This window comes from Ctenocephalides felis, unplaced genomic scaffold, assembly GCF_003426905.1.
Source record: "Ctenocephalides felis isolate EL2017-DRISC unplaced genomic scaffold, ASM342690v1 CF-g0.4_SCAFFOLD_01604, whole genome shotgun sequence".
NCBI lineage: Eukaryota > Metazoa > Arthropoda > Insecta > Siphonaptera > Pulicidae > Ctenocephalides > Ctenocephalides felis.
In genome coordinates, this window is record NW_020537758.1 from 6272077 (window position 1) to 6296601 (window position 24525).

Here is a 24525-nt window from a genome sequence, read left to right on the forward strand (position 1 = left end):
ATATACATATATACATATGTATATATGTATATATATATACATGTATATATACATATATATACATTTATACATACACCATACAACGAGAGCGTAAGATGTTTTTCATATAATGCGTTTGTGACTTTACTGGAAAAATTGGTGCAATTTCAGATACTTTTATTGATTCAAAAATAATTTTGTATGGAAGTGTATAAAATGTTTTTCACTATAAAGCTCTATTAAACTGCATCAACACATTAGTTTGTATTGGAACAATTTTTCTTGCAAAAAAATTTCAAATGACAAATTGTTGCTCGTCAGAAATTTGACTGTCCTAGAAAAGTCGGTGCAATTTTTGATACTTTTATTGATTTCGGAATAATTTTCTATGAATCTGTATATTTTCACATCACTATAAAGATAATAAAATTTTGCAAAAGACTGCATCAACACATTAATTTAGAGTGGAACAAATTTTTGTATAAAAAGTGTTTCAATATCAAAATTGTTGCTGATACGCTATAAGACTAGAACAGTCGATGCAATTTTAGATAATTTTATTGATTTTGAAATAATTTTGTATGAGATTAATAAATAATTTGTATCTATATTTTTACATCACTATGAAGACAAGAAAAAATTGTATAAGACTGCATCAACACATTAATTTGTGTTAGAAAAATCTTTCTATAAAAAATGTTCAAAAGTCAAAATTTCTACTAGACACTAGTCAAACCGTACTAGAAAAGTCGATGCAACTAGAGTTAATTCTATTGATTTCTAAACAATTTTGTATAAAATCGTATGCATGTTTTTACATCACTATAAAGACAATAAAATCCTCTATCAAACTGCATCAACACACTAATTTATGTTGGAGCAAACTTTGGTATAAAAAACGCCCAAATGTCCAAATTGTTGCTTGTGCGCTATTAGAAATTTGTGACTGTACTAGAACAGTCGGTGCATTTTCGATGAGAACAGTTCGATGCTTTTATCAATATCGAAATAATTTTGTATGAAACTGCTTAAATATTTTTACACCACCATAAAGACAATAATATTCTTCATTAAACTGCATCAACACATTAATTTATGTTGGAACAAAATTACCTATAAAAAATGCATCAACTTACAGATCTCATAATAGTCCCATGTCATATTTAGTGTCTAAAATTGACGCACCTGCGCACTTCTGTATACTAAATCAACAATTTTTACCTTCATATATTTATCCTAATTCCTTTCTAAGTACCTCTGTCATGTGCAAAATATTTTCTGGCACTGTTCTCGACATAATTAGCGACTTTTTGCCAAATGTGTCGTCTCTCCACCGTGAGGAGATTTATGCCGAGAGAAAAGGCTACGAATGACGCCGACACATAAAAGAAAAAAAAAGAAAAACAGAGGAAAATATAATAAATAGAATAAACAAGTAGGAAAATTGAGATGGAAAATGTATGGAATTATGTGTGGATATTATACCGAGAGATATGGCAGAAAAAACGACGGAGAGCAGGTTTTCATACACATAGCAAGGATTAAATAGTTGATGAGTTAGTTTAGTATTGTAATTAAAATAATGTTTGAAAGATTATTTCTTCTAACTTTACAAAATTCACTCTACAATTCTTTGTAGCAAAAAAATCTAGCAAAATCCTCAGTCATTTACAACTGGCTGTATATTTTTCTGCGGTTGCAAGCGGATGTGTTGCTACGAAGTAATAATTCATGTTTTTACGTCCGTTACTTTTCCCCAGAATTTTTTTTTGATATTTTTTTGCTACTTTTTTGTCTTTTTACTGCAAACTCTCTCTGCGAAATCCAGCGCAGATTTCAAAGTGATTTTTTCTGACATTTCGCACTTGGAAAATATAAAATTGTAGAGGTATATATATATATATATATATATATATATATATTTACAAGTGTCAGCTTATAGCGAATAAGCTACTTTATTTTAATCCTCAATTCGTAGGTAATAATTTTTATATAGCATAAAAAAAATTACATATGAAAATTATTTAAGAAAACAAAAATCGTATACGATTTTTGACATCGATATTCGTATAGAGCTCATCGAGACCCTTCATTTGATACCCCACATCATTTTTTACTATACAAAAAATGTTCGGGCCCATTTGGCCCACTGTAGTATATGTAGTGCGAACAACTTTAGACTGGTACGAGCACATTTATTTATTAAATTTGTTGTATCTATTAAACTTTTTATCCGATATAAATGAAAAAATAAATAAATAAATTTGTACACAATTAAATAATCTGAAAAATATTAAAATTATATATGAATACTATAAATATACAAAAAAATAAAACAAAAATTATATAAGACTTTTGACATCGATATTTGTATAGTGCTCGTCGAGACCTTTCATTTGATACCCCACATCAATTTTTACGATATAAAAATTTTTTTGGGCCATTGGGGCCACTGTACGATTTGTAGCGCGAACAACTTCAGACCGGTACGTGTGCATTTATTCATAAAATATTTTGTAACTTTTGAACCGTTAATCTGATTTGAATGAAATATTGCCTAACTTTATAAAGCGCTAGAGCAACTGGGTATACTTTAAAATCGCATTTGATACCGAAATTGTTAATTATTAGGTTGTCAAATATCTCCCTTCCACTTTTTTGCTCTTGATTTATAATACAAAAAGGCGGAAGGGAGATATTTGACAACCTTATAAAATATTAAATTTCAAATACAAATATGCATAATTAATAAATTTAAACAAAAATGGGGCAAGACCTCTGATGTTGATTTTTGAATAGTGCTCGAGAATATTATTTAATAAATTAGTGCAAAAAAGTCATATTTCTAAATCAACATCTAAACACTGAAAATACATTTGTTATGAAATTTATGTAAAATATAGACGTCTGGCGGGTCAGCTAGTATATATATATATATATATATATATATATACCGGAGAGTGTTATATTTGTTCAAGGCACTAAAGCACTCAAAAAAGCTTTTCGCCCCAACAGTATTTTTACTAACAGGTTTTTCATTTCACAAAAATAACACGATATTTACTTCGCCTATTTTTAGCCAGAAAAAAATTTGGGCGACTTTCAAATATATATATATATATATATATATATATATATATATATATATATATATATATAATTAAATGTGTCATTTACTCTTTAAATTCAAATGAGTAAGCGTCTATTTTCGTCAAGAAATCTGCTAACCAGAAAACGGAAAACGGAAAAGTTTTCTTCCTTTTCCTCTTCCGATGGAGAAGTTTGCACAGTAATTATGTCACCTTCTTAGTCCTCCACCTTCAAAGTCTTTTTCTCATTGAAATGGCGAACTTTTTCGTGGTGACGAAGCAGATACGTCCTTTTGAATATAAATAGAGCAGACTGAAGGGATGAAAGGATCAAGAATAAAATATAATAGATTGATAATTGGGGTATTTATATTGACAGTATAAAAACTTAGGATGATGATTTTTATGTATTTATATTATATTGTATAACAAAAGTTTCCTCTGTCCCTCCCTCTTTGTGATAAAACTACTGCAGAAAATATAATGAATATCATGTTTCAATTTGCCGGCGAAATGAATTATGAAGTACGGAAACAATATTTGATGTCATCAAATTATGAATATTATTCACGCTATGTGTCAACAATAGTTACAGTCAACAACCTAGAACTATACTGTTCTATATAGAACGGCGAGAGGATAAAATTTACGGGGCGACTTCGCCACCGGAACGCACTGGGAAATATATAGCCATAGAAATATATATATATATATATATATATATATATATATATATATGTGTGTGTGTGTTGTGTGTGTGTGTGTTGAATATGCTTTAAATTTTATGTGCAGAAATTGAAATAATCATACCGAAATTTTATCAATATATGATGCAAATTATTCATGAACGCACATTATAGAATAAATTTGGGTAGTATACTAATTTAATTCAATTATATCGAATTCAAAGTCGTTTTATTTCAAATTTTTATATCGGAGTGTATATAACTGTTGGCATGAAATCGTAGTAAATTTTATCTAGTTTTTCGCTATCTAACCGAAAAAGGGTGCTTTCATATGATATTTGTGAGTTGTTTGACAAAAACCAAAAAATTTTTTCTCCTGGCTCTAAACTACTTCCCTGCGAATTTTCAGCTAAATCGGTACAGCCGTTTGTGAGTTTTTACTTATATATTGATATTTCTGAAATTTTATTTATATTATTTATTAATCTTATTTTTATCATTATTTGCTAATATTTTACATTAAATCATATTACGGATATTATTTTTATGTAAATTTTATCCTTTGCTCTTTTATTTATTTAAATTTATATTATTATTTATCAATATTACTTGATGTTAATAAATTAGCAGTTGTAATAATTATTGAAATTAATATATATATATATATATATATATATATATATATTGATATATACATATATACTAGCTGACCCGCCAGACGTCTATATTTTACACAATTTTTATAATACTATGAAAAAACACCACTGCTTTTATAACTAATTGTAAATTATGTCCAATATTTTTTTATTTGTGTTACAATATCAATAAATATTAAAAAAATAACAAATTTAAATCTATTAGATATACAAAAGTTTTGGATTTTGTTGCATTAACATATTACATAATAAAAACAAACTCAAAAAAATATTATTTTGTTGAATTAAAAGAAATAAAAAAATATAAGAATTCTTTCTACCATTTCCAATGAAATCCCATCACAACTATTAAGCGTCAACAATTTAAATAAAACAATGTTCCCGGAGTATTTTCTCTCATATTTTCCGGAACTTTAATGGAAACTGTCAATAACGATTTTCATAATTCCAAAGTTAATTTCATACGATGCTATTTTTCATCCCTCTGTCGAAGACGGAGACTTTTAAGTAGGGTTTTGCGTGGAATCTAATAAGAAACCCATCGGAATCTTATTAGAGACGGTTATTGTTTTGAAAGAGGACGGAAAAAATAGGTAAATTAAAGTTATATATATATATATATATATATATATATATTAATTTTTTTTTATTATAATTTTGATGTTGAAATATGTGATATTCAGTTTTCAGGGCAATACATCAATTAAAAAATTTGTATGACTTTAAAACATTTTTATTTTTTCCATACGTTTCGGCACATTGTTTTGTGTCATCTTCAGTGGACTCTAGTTTGAAGAACAGATAGAAATTATTAAATAAAACTAATATTAAGATTTATATATAAGACTAATATTAATGTTAATATTAATATTAACAAACTAGAGTCCACAGAAGATGACACAAAACAATGTGTCGAAACGTATGGAAAAAATAAAAATGTTTTACAGTTCATACAAAATTTTTTAATTGATGTATTGCCCTGAAAACTGAATATCACATATTTCAACATCAAAATTATAATAAAAAACCAGCTATAACCTTGATTCTTATGACTTTGGTATTGGGAGATAAATGGTAATCTTTGAAAATCCATAATAAAAGTATTTTCTTCCGTTGGTAGTTTTTTACCAATTAGTTAAAAATGTGATTATTTTGTAAAATACTTTTGAAATTAAAATATGACATTAGACCTGTTTGCCATCTGGTCATTTCAAGTTACCCCACATATAGGATAAAAAGGTCTAGATAACAAATTTTTGGAAGACATCAAAAAAGCACATTTCTACAATGATGAAGTAGAAGTCAGTTTACTGAACGTAGTCAGATAATTGTTCGTTTGATATGTCTTATTTGTTGTGATATAATTGTTATGGTTTTCACAATATAGTTTATATTTGCTCAAAGTCAAATTGGACCTTTGTGCCTCGCCCTGCTCTACATATATACTTTATATTAAATTTACTTTAATTCACCGAATGTTACTTGAAACTTTTCAAAAAGCAGGTAAAAAAAGAAATACTTTTTTGAATTTTAAATATTTATTTTCTATCTCTTCTCGCAAAAATTTGAAAATTTTGTATAAGCTCAGTAGTATTATTTACAATTATACACAAAATCCAGAATTCAAAAAAAATCTGAAAAACTTGAAACGTAATTAATAAGCCGAAAGACCAAAAAAGACTCTGATTGGATTATATGATGTTTTCTATAGAAAGTGTATAAAACTTGCAGTTTGGTTGTATTGATAAAATATAGACAAACTAATGGGGTTTATTGTTTCTATAATACCTAGTTATATACAGCATTCAAACAACACATCCTTACACAAAAAGTATTTTTTTTTTTTGATTCTCTATAAATTGTTTATAAAATACCTTACTTAGCAAAACAACGTTTGCCGGGTCAGCTAGTATACATATATATATATATATATATATATATATACATACAAATTTCTTTTGCCTATTTTTTCCGTCCTCTTTTAAAACAATAACCGTATATTAATATAAAAAATATTTGATCAAAATTAAATTAACAAATTGAAAATATTGATCAGGTTCGTTTAGGCGTTGAAGTCTCCTCAGATTGAATTTTAAAAATTCTGCAACACATCGTATAATTAAATCAAATATTTTTATAATCTTAAATCTTAAAAGAAAATAATGTATATAATATAATTTTACAAAATTAATTCAATCCGAAACTCAAATAAAAAATCAAGAAAGTCCTGAATAATTTTATTTGACTTTTTGTTCCTTTGGAAGAAAACATATTTATCAAAACATTTTCTAAAAAAGAGAACGATGTTAAAAATCACGCCTTGATTGTTTTATTTATTCAAATAATAAAAATTCACAAATCCAATTAGATAATTGGAATAAATTTTGGGTTTTATTACAAAAAATATTGACAAAGAGCTGGTAAAAACATCCTGGGCGAACTTAAATTAATTATTTGTTCTAAAATTTAATATAATTTCTTGAATGGATACTTTGTCAAAAAAACTTTTTTCTTCTCATATATTTTTATATATCAATGTATATATATTTATATCTGTAACTGATACCCATATATGTTTTTTCCCCGAATTTCTAAAACAACACGGCGTGAAAAAATAAGATATTTCTTTTATTTTCTGTTTTTTTTTGTCACGGCCATTTTGAATAATTTTTAAGTGCTTGTGCTTGCATAAAATATGTCCCTTCGAAATAAAAAAATATTTTTGTGAGAAAAATATTTGTATATATAAAAAACAGAGGCGATAATTATTTATGCTGGAAGTCGAGGAAAAACATTATTAAAAAATTATATTTTGTGAATGAATTGTAATTGAGTGCTAAATATGTGAAAAAAGATACTTTGGGATACAGCGACGAAAAATATTGTTGTAGCCTAATTCTTGAAGATTTTTATACCTAAATTATATTTTTATTATTGTTGTTATTTAAATAAATATGTATATTATCATTTAATTCAAATACAATTCTATTACTCGTATTTGTATATATTTTGTCCCCGATGTTCCATAAACATGTACAATTTAGCATTTCTATTCCACTCTTGGGATTAATGTGCTGTACATTATATCAAATTTATTACATGTACAACACATGGGTTCTGTATTGCGAATAAATGGAAAAAATATACTAGGATGTAATAGATATACTCTAAGTAAAGCTTTGGAATTGAAAAGTTTCAAAAAAAATATGTTTATATTGTTTGCTTAACAACAAAGTCGTATGGTGGAGACATGTTTAGCATCGATACTTTTATTAAAGAAATTTTTTTTCAGTGACCAAATTTATAGGTCTTGGAATAGCTGATAAGACTAACAAAATTATGTTATGTTAGATATATAATGTTGCTTAACATCAAAGTCATCAAAGTCGTAAGGTGGAGTCATGTTTAGCATCGATACTTTTATCCACCAAATTTTCATTTGTGATTTTGGTTATAAATTTATATATTTATGATGTGTTTTTTTTTCTTTCAGTGACCAAATTTATCCGTATCGGAATAGCTGATAAGAATGACAATCCTCCATATTTCGACAAAGCCCTTTACGAGGCTGAAGTGGACGAAAATGAGGACATACAGCATACTGTCCTTACTGTCACCGCCAAAGATCACGATGAATGTAAGTCAGACCTTTATATATTTTTATATATATATATATATATATATATATATATATATATATACTAGTATACCCGGCCACGCTCTGCTGTGGCTTTTATCAAAATCCACTGAGTATCTTGGGTATTTATTTACTAGATCTCATGTAACTTCTGAACGCTTAGGTGAATTCAAATGAAATATTCGACAAATTTGTACAAAATTGAATGATCTACAATATTTTTTAACATCATATTGGCTTAGATTAACTCGGTGTACTTTTAAATACCATTTGAAACTACATGACTAATTTGTACGTGCTGAGCGTGCATTTATTTGTTATATTACTCATAAATTTTAAATCATTCGATTGATATGTAGGGCATATAAGGCGAATTCGTTTAAAATTGAATAAACAACAATTTTTCTCAACACAACAACACTCTACAGCAACTCAGTCTACTCAAAAATAAAATAAACAAAAAAAACTATATTATCATTTAGAAAATAAGCTTTGAGCTAAAGTGATTTGCAAATATTGATGCATGTATCTACTACATCTCATGTAACTTTTAAACGCTTTGTTGTATTTAAACAAAATATTCGACAAATTTATACAAAATTAAATAAATTAAAATATTTTCTAACATCATAATGTCCTAGAGCAACTCGGTGTACTTTAAAACTTCGTCCAAACGCGCTAAAACTTCTATTATTTTTTAGTACTGAAACCATTTGCTCGATATAAATGAAATTCAAGACAAAGTTGTTTGAAATTAAATGAACTGCAACTTTTTCTGTTACAATAAAAGATCTTAGAGCAACTCGGTGTACTTTAAAATTGCAATTAAAAACTTGCAAATGGATTTGCAAACGCTTTGTCATTTGTGTAATGAAAATTCTATGCAATAGTAGAAATTCAAGCATTCGATTAATATTGATGAAGGGTAAAGAAAATTCTACTTTTCTTTTCATTATAGTTTAATATCCCTTTCCTATCGTTTTATAAACTACAGCTGCAGCTATTCTTTTTCATAAATCCAATTTCCTCGAGCGAATCAATTTTATTAACTTCGATAAATAAACAAGCAATTTTCATTTTGTCATTTTCCATGTTTTTCCCAAGATGAATCCGAAGAGAAAAATCTTTTTGAGAGAAGAAAAGAAAGTCTCTCTCCACCTTATATGGAAGAATATATATTTTGTCGTGTTAGGATACAATGAATGAGGGAATCCGTCATTTCTATTGTAAAATGTAATAAATCATATTGACGGATTTTATATATATATATATATATATATATATATATATATATATATGTATAAATATAATAAAAGACATACGTGTTTCTATCAGCGCACCAAATATTTTTTGTACATTTTGGGTATTACGACGTTTGTCCGGAATAAACTCCTAAACTACTGAACCTATTTTAAATATTGGCTATATAATAAGTCATTATGATATAAGAAAATATTATGGAGTATTTAATTTTGTACAAATTTGTCAAATATTTCATTTAAATTCAACAAAGCGTTTAAAAGTTACATAAGATCTAGTAAATGAATGCACAAATCTTCAGCTAGACTCAAGACTTATTTAGTAAATTAAAAAATAGTTTTGTAGTTTATTACATTTTAAAGTATACCGAGTTGTTTTACTGCTTTATAGTGTTAGCGAAAGTTAAAGTTTGTATAATTTTAAACAAATTTGTCATACACATCATATACATTAATCGAATGGTTTAGAACTTATGAGCATCTCAACAAAGAAATGCACACTAAATTCAAAATCAGACACAGAAATACATTTTTTATGCAGTTAGATATGGAAACAATTATTTTTATTTCAAAATTATACAAGTAAACTATTTAAAAAAAAAATGTACAAAAATAAAAAAACGTGTTTATCAATTTCTCAAAATAATTATTACAAATATATTCCAATATTTTTGTGCACTGAATTATAATATTGATTAAATTCGCTTGTACTTTGATGGATTTTTGAGTCGTAAAATTGAAAAATATGTTTGAATTGACAATTTATATATATATATATATTATATATATATATATATATATATATATATTCATATATAATAGAGAAATTCTCTTTGGAGCAATATGACTACTCGAGTGCTCCACAATGTGTTCTGGTCTATTCAAATGCAAAAATCTGAAATTTGTTTTTGAAATTGCTCTGTTGAATAAAATGGCATGAATTGAATGTACGATTTGATTGCCTGAAAAGGGCTCTTTATATTTTATATATTTATATATAAATATGTTAAAGGTGCATAGATAGATAAACACTCGTATGGAAACACTTTTGTAAAAAAAACATGAAAAATCTTATAAATTACAAAATTATTTATATATATCAGTTGCAAAATATTTTTTTAATTTTCTATACAAAATGTTGAGTCGTGAATTTACAATATATAGGTATATAGATAAATATATGTATGTATATATGTATATTTTGGTGTATATATAACAGGATTTACATGGTAGAATTACGTATGGTGATTTTTTCAATTTGCCTCCAACAACGTGTTGCATTTTTGTTGTCGCGTTTAACAAGCAAGAATATTATCAAAGGGCAACGAATTGAAAAAATAATTGGCTATTTTTTACTAAAGTGTCTTTGTTGACATATATACAGGACCGGATTAGGGAAAAATTATAGACGGAAAAATATTTTATATTTTACCGATGTATGTAAGGAACAGTCTGAGCAATTGATTTACTACACTAAATTTTTGAGCCGGTGCAATTCTGGTTTTATTATATATATATATATATATATATATATATATATATTAGTGTATGTATTTATATTCATATTGCCAGAACAACTTTAGGGTTCCTGCAATATTCGAAAACACCCTGAGGCAATGACGATAAACTTCTGTTCAAAGTTTGCAAGAACTATATAATATACTGTTTGTATATACAAATATATAGGTCATATAAATACATACATATATATATATATATATATATATATATATCAGATCCTTTGTAAATAATTCTAAAGAATCGAAATATAGAATAAATGTAAGTAAGATGAACCTTACGACGTCTTTGTAAATATTTAATGAACACGGTTTTGTATATATATATTTATATATATATATATATATATATATATATAATAAAATATGATGTATGCGAAATGTTTTTGCATTTTTTTGAAACCGTATCACAAAGAGAAAATAAGCGGATGAAAACATATATTTATAAATATATAAATATCGTCTCATTTCAAAAGTCTTAAAGCTATTTTGTTCTTACAAATATGATATATATATATATATATATATATATATATATATATATATATATATGTATATATATTAAATTTAAAAATTGGGCGTTACACCAATAAAAAAAATTATCGATGTTTTTTAAAAAATTTAATTGAAACCCATACATTTCGGCTAACATCCTAGCTTTTATTTTTCCAATTTGATGACGTAAATTAAAAAAAAACTTTTCGTCAAGAATTTTTTTGGAATCTTTTATTATTATTTTTGTCAAAAAATTGTTTAAAATATTTTTATAATTACTATATTATTAAGTAGGCACTAGGATTTGTCGGTTTCCAAAAACCGGTTTTAAAAACCGACTTTCGGGCCGGTATAAGGAAATTAGAAAACCGGTTTTTAGTGAAAAAATCGGTTTTCAGTGTATAAATGAAAAATCGATAGACGACCTCCGTTTTTTTAAATCATTTTTTATTGAACAAAAAATAATTAGAATTTTTGAAGTTAATTAAACAGAAAATACTCTGGGTTTTGATTAATTGTTTTTAAAACTGAATTAATATTTTTTTTTATTTAAACATACATCTACATATTTAAATATGTATTGTCATAAAAATATTTAAATTCTCATATGAAAATGGTGCATTAATAACGAATAATTATTTTCATAGTTATTGAAACCAGATCAACTGTTATTTTTTAGTTCTTTTTATTAAAATTAAAATAAATTTTACTATCTATAACAATAAACAGTAAATAAATTCTGTCAAAAACTGCCTTGAATCACACTGAATTTGCCAGTAATTTTTTTTTGTTATTACAGATTATTCGAGCAAAAATGTGTTTTTCATACAAAATTGGAAAACCGGTTAAAACCGGTTTTCTGGAAAATATACCGGTTTTCTGAAATGTCGGTTTTTGTGTAAACCCTAGTAAGCACCACAATTTTATTTTTTTCTCAAATATAATAAGTATATTTAATGAAAAAAAATATATCGAATATAGATCATGTTAGTAAAACATATTGAGATTAGTTTAGTCGTCTTAGTCGACTCAGAAAATTATTTATATTCAATTCTTTAACAAAAAATTTATAGAATTTTGAATTTGTCGTCATAATAGACTCAATAGGGAATAATATATTGAAATTTTAAGACTATGATGCATATGGTTTATATTAAAAATAATATCTTACTTGTTTTGTAATGTTTTTGCTTTGGCGAAGTATCGACGGAGAAAAATGCACCGACGAAAGTTTTTTGTTCGAGAAACAACAACGCCTTATTAAAATATAAATATATAGAGATAATACATATATATATATATATATATATATATATATATATATAAACTTTATATTTCTAAATATTAATTAAATTCCCCCAGACTGTGTGATGCATGTGCATTATTCCTGCCTGCATGTTATAATTTTAATAAACTTCATAAAAATCATGAATTTCATATTTTCACAAGTCCATTGAGGCAGAAAATGAGGAAAATGAGGAAAATTTCCTGTTGTGCGATGAGAAAATTAATTTCTGGTGCCATAAGCTAAACACTTCATAAAAGATATTTAAAATAACATCTACTTAATTGGAATTATGGAGCGAAAATATAATACAAAGCTGAAGTATTTAATTTTGACTTTTTTTAAATAAGAATTGTGTTGAGGTGGAGACAAGGAAAACGCAGTGGAAAATTTATGTGGAAACCCAAAACCTGTTTTTAACCAGATATTTTTTTTTTACATTATGTTCCTATTTCAACGGAATTATAGCTTTCAGTTAGTTAACTGCTGTAATGCTACAGAACTTTTGCACTTTGAAAATCAACATTGCGTTCAATGTTTATTCACCATTAACGGGTTTTGTTGACAAAACCCTCGGAACTTGTACGACATAGTTGATGAAATGGATAAATGTGCTTCAAATAGGGTTATGTTGTTACAAATAATCATAATTCGTATTAATATATTATATCATTTACCCGCTCTACTGGATATAGTAGAGCGATACGTGGTTGGTGCATTTTTTTAACTTCCCGTAGGGCAAGTTATTGTAATCGTCCAAAAATCGAAATCGAAATTTTTTACATTTCTCGACGTTTTGAAGGCTTCTGAACATTTTGGCATACTTCAGAAAAAATGGATGTGTGTGTGTGTATGTATGTATACAATTTTTCGTCCACGTTTTCGGGCGCACGGATCAACCGATTTGAATGGTTCAAAGAACATTCGATTCCTATTAATAGGGAGATGTGCTGATTAGTTTTTGGCAAAGGCAGGTCCAACAGTTACGGTGATATAGAGCAAAGAGTGCAGAAAATAAAAATCGAATTTTTGAGAGAACGGAGCATCGGATTTGAATGATCCAAAAAACATTTAATTTGTAATGACAAGAGAAGTGGTGATTAGTTTATGGCAAAGGCGGGTCCAGTGGTTTCGGAGATGCAGAGCTAAATGTGCAAAAAATGGTAGTTTCTGAGAGAACTAAACGTCCGATTTGAATGATTCAAAGAACTTTCTGTTTGTTTTAACAAAATAATTGATTTTGGAAAAAAACATTTTTCGTTTCAATTTTTTTTTGTATATCGAAAATAATTGAGATTTTTATTTTAATTCTGTTCTTATATACTTTAAACGAAATATTATTTCAAATAAAATATGGTTAAGTTCAAAGTTTGTTTTCGACTTTAAAAGTTCAATTGGCAGCAATGTTTTTATTTATTCTATTGACAAAACTATTTTACTCACTGAACAATACTGCCTCAATTTAGATAAATATAAAAAATATAAATAAAATAAAATTTCAGTATGAATACGAATAGTTTTCAATATTCCGCAGTATATATAATTCTATTTATTTTCCTTTTTTTTTTGTACTTCATTAAAATTATAGTAAACATTTTAAATTTTAAGTAAAATTTGACAAATAAAAAATAATTAAGTATTTTTAGTCACATTTTGATTAAAATATAATCAGTCGCATTTGTTAAAATTAATTTATTGGGAAATGCTAATGTTAAAATATTTTTTTAAATTATTTGATTAATGTATTTGAATTTTAGGTGATTGTTATGATTGCTTGCCTTATGAAGGACCAATTGTAAATACTTTGATTATATCTGTATATATTTATTTTATATTAATAACAAGTTATAAGTGTATTTACAATAATTTTAATACTGTTTTTGATTGCGTTCTGATTGATTGATTGATTGATTTGTATGATTATCTATTGAAGATTTTTTGTTTATATATCCATATAACCGCATGCTTTGATTGGCGCGAACAGTATTATTTAATTATTATATTTTAATAATTAATATATAATTTATGTAATATATTATTTATTAATTATAATATATTTCAGAAATTACGTTTTTATTTCAACACGGTATGTTTTTGCACATGATGGTTCGAATATGGTTCGAAATTCTATTAAAAGTTTCAAATCATTGATGAACTTTTATTGATTATTGATTTTATTTAATTTCTCAAATTTTGAATTGCGGTACGGGAAGTTCCGGCAATTTGCCTTAAGGCACGATGCCCTAATTGCCTTAAGGGGGGCGATACATGAAATCGCCTTAATTTTTACCATTTTTTGAGGACTTTTTAAACTGGGAAGGAATGACTGAATCTTTTTGAACTTTTTTAGGGTTATTTATTATATATTAAAATACACAAAATTTTTTTTTTTTAATTTTTTTTTTTAAATGGCTGCCGTAAAAATAAATCTGCCAAGACCCTCTCGGATAACGCCATCAATTTGCGGGCGTTCTCACAGTTTATACGTGTTCATAAAACATATATCTTCTAGTTAAACCAAAAAAAATTTAAAAAAGTCACAAAATCGTAAATTGGCACACCTTAGAAAAAAAAGTTCGATTTTTCACCTTTTTTTCAATGGTTTTTTTTTGGTAAAAGGGTTAATTTTTGAATTTTTTTTGGAATGTTTGAGGTTTAACTAGAAGCTATTACTGTAAAGTAGATGTGTGCAAACTTTCATTGGAATCGGTTGAGAACTTTTTGAGTTATCCCGCCCGCAAATTTCAAAAATGTCGTTTTGAGAAAAACGCGTTTAAAGTTTTGACACAGAAACAGATAAGAGTACAATAGCACTCAAGCGTCGAGTTGAGGCGTGGCACTTAAATGAGTTTTTATTGTATAAATAATGATAATTTTGTTTTGAATATTTACAGGCATATTTTTGAGATGTTATTGTAACGATTTATGAAAAAAAATCGATTTTTTTTTTTGTTACATGTATCGCCCCCCTTAAGACAGAATTTCCCTTACAGATAGTTAGTATATAGCTTGTAACTTTTAAATAGTGTATAAATAAGCAACAATTCTGCTATCAGCGACCGACGTGATGCTGACCTACATATATATATATATATATATATATATATATATATATATATATATATATTTATATATAAATCTGTGTCTATGACTCGGCGCCCGATCCGGTTTAGTTTCCGGGCCCGCAAACACACAATGGCTGCGTCTGAGTCTCCACCGGAATTCGGAAGTGACCCGGAAACTCCGGGAAGATGTCGGCACATCCCCGGATCATTTCAAACGCACTACTTAAAGCTAACGCCATCGCCAGACGGTGGAGTTATTAGACTAAAGCTTTCACTTAACCTGTAATTAATTAGGGATTTTTTTATTTATTTAATAATTTGTTTATTTATTTATTTATTTTTTAATTTACTTGCGTTAGCAAAAAACCGAACCGGTTTTTAAATTGTAGGTGCAAAAACCGACATTTTTGAAAACCGGTTTTCGAACACTTTTCCTCTGTATATATATGTTGGTTCGACTCCTCGCGCTTCCAAATAATTGTTAATTTGTACAAACAAGAAAAAATAGAAGTAAATAGGAAAAAAAAAAGTTTAGAAGATGAGAAGAACATATTGAGAAGCGAGAAGAAGATTGAAAATTGAATGGAAGATTAGGATATAAGAAGAGAATAGTATATATATGATGAATGTATAAGAAATATATATGTAAGAATTGTATAGAAAATGATAAAGAATAAAATGAATAATGTATGTGGCTAAAAATGCTGTAAAGCGGAGGCCAATAAAATTTAGAAAAAAAAATACTTTTCCTCTGATAAATCGGTTTTTTCCGGTTTCTAGTTCTCATAGAAAAGCTATTTGTTTCGAGTAACTTGTACAAAGAAAAATTAACAGAAATCTTCAACTAATTAAAAGCAGTTCTTGACCGAAATTATACTCTATTCAATTTTATTCATATTTTTTTATACAATTTACTAAATAATTAAGCAGGATTATATAACTCTAGAACCAAGTAATTATACGTAGTTTATGCCTAATTTTTACATATAAGGCTGTAAATATTTCTATAATAGTAAAACGAAGAATGTAGGTATATTTACAACGGAGTTTTATTTTAGATAATATTTATATATAACAATCCTGTAATTTGTACTGGAAAACCGGTATTTTATTCTGCAAAACCGGTATATATACTAGAAATCGGTATGGTATACTTGGAAACCTGAATTTTATACCGGAAAACCGATACGTTATACCGAGAATAGTTCAGAAAACCGGTTTTCGAATATCTCAATTTTTACACGCCGGTTTTAGGAACTAACAAACTTTACTGTTTTTCAAAAATCCGGTTTTGACCGTTTTGAGTTCTAAAAACTATTTGCTCAATTAATTTGAATAAACAATTTTAATATAAAATTTTGAATAAACAGTTAATGATTCAAATTATTTGTTGCTCAATTTTGTTGATATTAATTTTTTATCCAATTAGCACAAAATATAATAGCATTAAAAAATTATGCAGAGTTTATGCATATTTTTTACATAAAAGGCTGTAAATATTTTTAATATAATGAATTGAAAGATGCATATCGATTTTCAAGTATTTTCAACAATCTGGTATATTTACAATTTTTTATCCAATTAGCGGCAAAATATATTAGCATTAAAAAATTATGCAGAGTTTATGCATATTTTTTACATAAAAGGCTGTAAATATTTTTAATATAATGAATTGAAAGATGCATATCGATTTTCAAGTGTTTTCAACAATCTGGTAGATTTACAATTTTTTTTTTAAATTTTATTTATACGCCCAAAACCGGTATTTCTATCAAAACCGGTATTTTTACTAAAACCGATATTTCTACTGAAACTGGTATGTCTACTAAAATCGGTATTCGGTTTTCCTTCTAAAAACGGTATTTCTGCTAAAGCCGGTTTTTGGCCCTATAATATTTCTTTGAAACCGGTTTTTAAAACCGATATTTGAAAACCGACAAACTATTATCAAAAACTATCCTTTATTCTATACTAAACTATATTAAAATTTATATAGTTTTTGGCACAAATTTAATATTTATTATACTAAACCCTAATCGTTACTAAATACATTAAAATTCATATAGTTTTTGATATAAAATAGAACTATTTATTTCTTTTAAACTATGATTTTTTTACTAACTTGTAGCATATATTATTAACTAGATTTTAGCATATGAATTTTTGTCCTTTCTAAAGAATTGTGCAAAACTATGTGATTTATAGCTCTCGACAATTTTTTTTATTCTGTGGGTTAGTAACAGAACATCCCATGCAATTATATATCTTCGTTTAAAGTTTTAATTAAACTTTTATCCTTTTCTAATGAATGTTCGTTTAAAACTAAGAGCAGGAAGCATTTGCTCTATGTTTGCTAAAATACAACTTTTACTCTGTGTGCCAAGTTTTAAATTCAAACTACAGTTCTTGTATAGAGTTAACTAACATCCTACAGCAATACTCTTGTACTTGTATTTTAGTTTCGATTGTAAACTATTTTTTATTTATTATTCGAGCAGAATGTACTTCATTTGGAAAGATAGTTTTGCAATACGATGGGGGAAAAAACTACAAAAATAAAGATCTTTAAAAATGAAATTTTACTGCCAGTAGGTAGTAAAATATTTGCACAAAACCATAAAAGTGTCTATAATTATTATGCCCATCGAGCCTAGTTGTAAATTATAATTTTGTTGTAATTTTATGCAAAATTTTACTATAACGGAATTCAATTTTTTATTATGGTATAGTAAAGAATTTTATATACTTGTTAGCAATATAAAATTTACAATACCCGTTTAAACAAATTTTTGAGAAATTTCATATTTTTTCTCTCTAAGTCTCTATATTTTTCTTCAAAGAATTTCTACAATCTAAAAGAACTTTTTACAAACATTTCTAAAGATGAGTTATTATCTAAAAGTGGAGACCAACGGTGGAGCTTTATAGACCACTATCTATATTCTATAAAGAAGAAAAATCAGTCATGAATAAATGGTAAATCTTATAAGAATTTCTTAAGACGTATAGAAATATTTTATTTAGAACGAAATAGGTATTATTTTTTTATGACTTATTTGGACCTGGATAGAAATCGATAGAGAGATTGAGACAAATGTAAAATAATTCAAAAAAAGATAAAAATATCAACTCAACAACGTTTTTAAACTACGAAAATTTTTGCATATCTTTACGTTTTAGAGAAACAATGGAGGCGTGTGTGCGTGTGTGTGTTGATACAATTTTTCATTTATGATTTTGAACGCACCGATTTGAATAATTTAATAAACATTCGATTCTTATTGATACAGAGATGTGCTGATTAGTTTTTGGCAAAGGCAGGTCCGGCAGTTTCGGAGACACAGAGTAAAGAGTGTTGAAAATAGAAATTAGGTTTCTGGGAGAACGAAGCATCCGATTTGAATGATTCGAAAGACATTCAATTTGTAATGATGGGAAAAAGTGGTAATTAGTTTTTGTCAAGGGCAAGTCCAGCCGTTTTGTAGATACGAAGCTAAATGTGTAAAAATTTCGTAGTTTTTGATAGAACGAAGCATCCGAGTTGAATGTGAGATTTTTTTCTATTAAAAAATTCAATTTATTTTCAATTTTTAAAAATATTTTTTTGTTGAATATCTAAAACGATTTCGATATTAATTTTAATTATAGATTTTGAAAATGTAATTTTTGGTTAAAAATTGAAGAAAAACACCCAAGCTAAGCATAGTCTAAGCGCCACTTTGGTACAAATGTCTTCGCAAATGCGTTTAGACTGTTTCTGTTCTGGAGCACTTTTCCAATTTTGTGAAAACTATTGAAAAACGCGAAAAAGCCGCCGAGAAAAGCACGGTCTAAGTGAAAATGCCGCAGAAAATTATTCCCAGGTGCGTTTAGACTGTGACTATACGGGAGCACTTTTTCGCATTTTGAGTAAATTTTCAACTATTTTTTTTTTTTGAAATTGAATTAGAAATAGAAATGAAATAAGGGTTTATTTTCCCGCATTTTGAGTAAATTTTCAACTATTTTTTTTAGAATTAGAAATAGAAATAAAATAAGGGTTGTTAAGAGATAAATTGATACCAAAAATAATTAATAAACGGGAAGTTCTAGTAATTTGCCTTAAGGTACGATGCCATACACCACTAGTTAGTTTTGTCTTTAAGGTGCACAATGAATGTATAGACTCACAGGATCCATAAAGAGGATTTTCTGTAAAAAATCCTCAGTATTTGTAGCACAATATTTTATTGTCCTATTGTTTTCTTCTCGTTGTTTGCGGTCAAATATTTTTCAGCGAATTGACCGAACGCCCACGAAAGATTTATTTTTAGGAAAAGAATTTACAGCCGAGAAAAATATACCAAAATCGGAGAAAAATGTTGAACCTATTGGTGCCCTATATGATTCACCAAATTACGATTATTTCAATTATTGTACTCAAATTAATTTACAATATACGATAATTATCCAATTACATTCGCGCGTTGATTAGGATTTATCGCAATTAAATTTTGCCTGTTTGTTACAAAAGCGTCTATGTTGCAAATTATACGAATATATCTGTTTATGGCACAATTGATGATTAAACAACGTGTAATCGAATTAGTAGGATGGATATTACTATTTGTTGGTAATTAGAGGACAAATATTTAATTTAAAATACATTCTGATATAACAGCATTGTATAATATCAAATAAAATTCATAATAAAAAGTATTTAGTCCTCAGTGCACGACTAAAATCGAGCTCTTCGATTTTTTTCACAAGTAAGATTAAGATTGATGGTTCACTCATTCAATTTAACAAACTTTCCTCTTAAAATCCATCAATATTAGATTGATGATGAGTTTAAGAAAATAGCTCTTGCATTCAGCTTTGGAAACTATAAATAAGCTTTAATAACACGAGGGAAACTTTCCACGAGATAAAATTAAAATCTTCGCAAAAGTAATAAAAATCTCAAAAATTAAAATAAAATATTTTAGTTTTCTGTGACCTAGTTGTCTTTTTCCATTTGACCCAGTACATTGAATATTTATACAAATCCACCATTACTTCGAGTAAAAAATATCCTTTTTCCGAAGCTCCACCAATAATCTCATTTGATTCCAACTGGAATCCGTTTCAGAATCGAATTGGATTCGCGTGAATTTTAAATCTGGATGTAATTTCATAGTCGGTTTGTTTCGATCAAATGCGATTATGCTAATTTCGAACATATATATGTGGATTGTGATACACACATCACTATGGTAAAGGATTATTGAAGAAAAAAAAATGATAATGAAATTTTTTATTCAAGAAAAAAGCGAGAAAATGAAAAATTATGTAAAATATCGATTTTGTTTGCAAATTTTGGTTTTATTAAATATAACATTTTTTGATCAATACGTGGAATTATTACAACAAAAGTTTTAAAACAAAATATTTTCAAATTTTAAAATATGTTAAAATTTATGATTTTCAAATTTTAAGAACAGAAAAAATTGTGATTTGATTTATAAAATATTGAAAATTATAATTTTAATTTTTTTTAATTATAATTTTAAATAAAATATTGTTTTAATAAATTTAAAAAGTATTATATAATGACTTACAAATATTTGGTTTGTAGATAAATACAATAAATTAAAAATTATACTTGATTTAATATATAAATAATAAAATATTTTGACTTATATTTTCTTATTTAATTTGAGAGAAACTTTATTACGATAAATAATAATTAAACAACAAATTAAATAAATAATAGTTATAGTAAAAAATGCAACATATTTATATATTTGATGCCTTTTGCTCAAAAAATGATTTTTTAAAAATATTTTAGTAACAAAATCATTGAATTTAGTTTTTTTCATTATAATAGATATACTTAAGGGTGTTATATTTAAATAAAATATATAGTTTAAATATTCAGTTAGAAAATATAATTGACATAAAATTTGCAACTAATTTGTACTCGAATTTGTGTCTCTGTTCAGAAAATAATTTATTCTTTAAATTTTTGTAAGAAAATTATTGAGTTTAGTATTTTTTATCATAATAGACATACTTAAAAATATTGTATTTAAATAACAATATTATAATACAAATATTTACTAACAAAAACTATAACTCAAATAGAAAATATAACTTATTTTGACTCGAATTTGTGTCTTTGCTCAAAAAATCATTTATCATTATCATTTACACAAAATCATTAAATTTAGTATCTGTTACTATAATAGACATATTAAAAAATATTATATCTGAATAACATAGTTATAGTTCAAATAATTAAATACAAAAAAATATTTAACTAGCTGTAAGTGAAATTCTGTCTTGAGGCAATTATGGCATCGTGCCTTAAGGCAAATTGCTGGAACTTCCCGTACCGTAACGAAATGTTCGTGGAATACTGAATGTTTTCAAATAGATTATTCTAAATATTGTAACATTGTATAATATTTATAAGAATTATATAAACTGTATTGCAGAGTTGAAATTATTTGTAAAGTATATTAGAACTATAGTCAGAATTAAAAATGAAATCTGAAATATTTTCGATATAAAAAACTAAAAAAAAAAAAAAAAAAAAAAACTAAAAAAAAAAAAAAAATGGAACAAAATTTTTTTTTTCAAAATCAATTATTTTGTTAAGACAAGCAGAAAGTTCTTTGAATCAATTGAATCGGACGCTTAGTTCTCTCAAAAACTGCCATTTTTTGTACATTTAGCTCTGTATCTCCGAAATGGCTGGGCCTGCCTTTGCGAAAAACTAATAACCCCTTCTCCCAATCATTACTAATTGAATGTTTTTTAGATCATTCAAATCGGATGCTCCGTTCACTCAAAAACTCGATTTCTATTTTCTGCACTCTTTGCTCCGTATCTCCGAAACGGCTGGACCTGCCTTCGCCAAAAACTAATCAGCTCTTTTCCCTATCAATAGGAATCGAATGTTTTTTAAACCATTCAAATCGGTTGATCCGTACGCCCGAAAACGTGGACGAAAATTTGTATCCATACATACATACACACACACACACACACACACACACATCCATTTTTTCTGAAGTATGCCAAAACGTTCAGAAACCTTCAAAACGTCGAGAAATGTAAAAATTTTCAATTCCGATTTTCGGCCCATTACAATAACTTACCCTACGGGAAGTTAAAAAAACATATCATATAAAATAGATAACTTTGCTTAGAAAGTCTTTTTTTAAATATAGTTAAAACAAAATTATCAAATTCAGAGTATTTATTATTAAAATATACACACTATAGGTTTTTATTATTATTTAGCACAGTTATAGTGAAAATACTTAAAACTTCAAAATAAATAGTAACAAAAAATACAAATTATATCAGAAATGCAACACGATTATGTACCACTTTGTTTAGAAAATAATTTATTTTTAATTCTACAGCAACAAAATCCTAAATTTTTGTACTTGTCATCATAATAGATATAATAATGAATATCATGTAAAAATTTCAAGATTGTGGTGCATATAGTGCATGTTGTACATTTTTTTAAAAATGGATATCTTTTTTGAATTAGTAACGATTTTGCTTCGACAGGGAAAAATGCTTCATCGTATTTTTTGCACTAAAGTTTTTTGTTAAAGAAACAACAACGCCTTATCAATATATATATATATATATATATATATATATATATATATCATATCTAATATATTACAATAATATATCCCTCGTTCAGAGATAATCTAATAATTCTAATCAAATAAGTCTCGGATGAGAAACAAAAATAACGATCGATTCTTATTTTGCTCGAGCAGAAGAATAAGTCATAATTGAAAGAATTATGGCCTCATATTATATCTTATCATATCAAAAGATATATAATATAATTCTTTTCTTCTTCTGATACATTTGTTAGACGGATCGTTAAACAAATCGCCAATTAGAAGGAGAAATGATAAAAGAAACTTGTGATTTGGTAAATATTGATAACAAATATATATATATATATATATATATATATATATTATTTTTAGAATAAATTTTTCTCTCTATTAAAAATGTCGCCCGGTACAAATATTAGAGCATAAATTTTTAATATGGTTTTGTTCCGGTGGAGGAACTAGAATCCGGGAAGAAAATCCGGGATGCAATAACTGTTCAGCAGTGGCGGTATTTAGAGGCATCTGCTGCCAAAAAAGCAGCAGCAAAATACTAAAAGTGTAGGAAATATTTTACAGTTTTTTTCTTAGAAATATTTTCAAGAAAGCCACGCGAATGCAATTCTTTAGACGTGGAAACCAATATGTGGAGGAATTTTGATAAAAGATAATAAAGATAAAATAATGTACAATATATTTGTGTTATACACATTTTTTTACTATAAATTATTTTTGGGACAAGAATAAATCAGTTCGCAAAAGTACAAATTAATTTATAGCTCATTTATGGAAAATTTTGTATATGTTACAATCTGTCTCTATTTAATTTTTGAGTTTGAATTTGAATTATTAACTTAAATTTCGACAAGCTTTTCAGGCTACTGTGTTTGACTTACAAAGCTAAATTTTTAATATGTTATACCTCAAAGTATCTACTAAAATATCCAATAATAAAATTTTGTACTTTGTACACCACAAAATGAAGAAAAAAAATCTTGTACTAGTTAAAGTTTTTTGTTTCTATTGATTGATCTTGACCAATATACATTTTGACGAGCTCCTCAGGCTACTGTATTTGACTTACAAAGCTAAATTTATATTATATTGTACCTCAAAGTATCCACTAAAATATCTAAAAATAATATTATCTACTTTTGTCGCCACAAAGTGGAAACAAAATCTTACACTAATAAGAGTTTTTCTTGTATTGATGGATCTTGCATGCATGATCAATGTATATTTTG

The 24525-nt window shown here is 26.6% G+C and overlaps 1 protein-coding gene across 1 annotated transcript in view; it reads left to right on the plus strand.

The window, feature by feature from the left end:
• LOC113374006 (neural-cadherin-like) overlaps positions 1-24525 on the plus strand; it is a 454794-nt gene that overhangs the window by 212883 nt on the left and 217386 nt on the right. Inside the window, 1 exon segment of the mRNA XM_026614261.1 lies at positions 7904-8047. Coding sequence (XP_026470046.1) covers positions 7904-8047 — 144 coding nt within the window.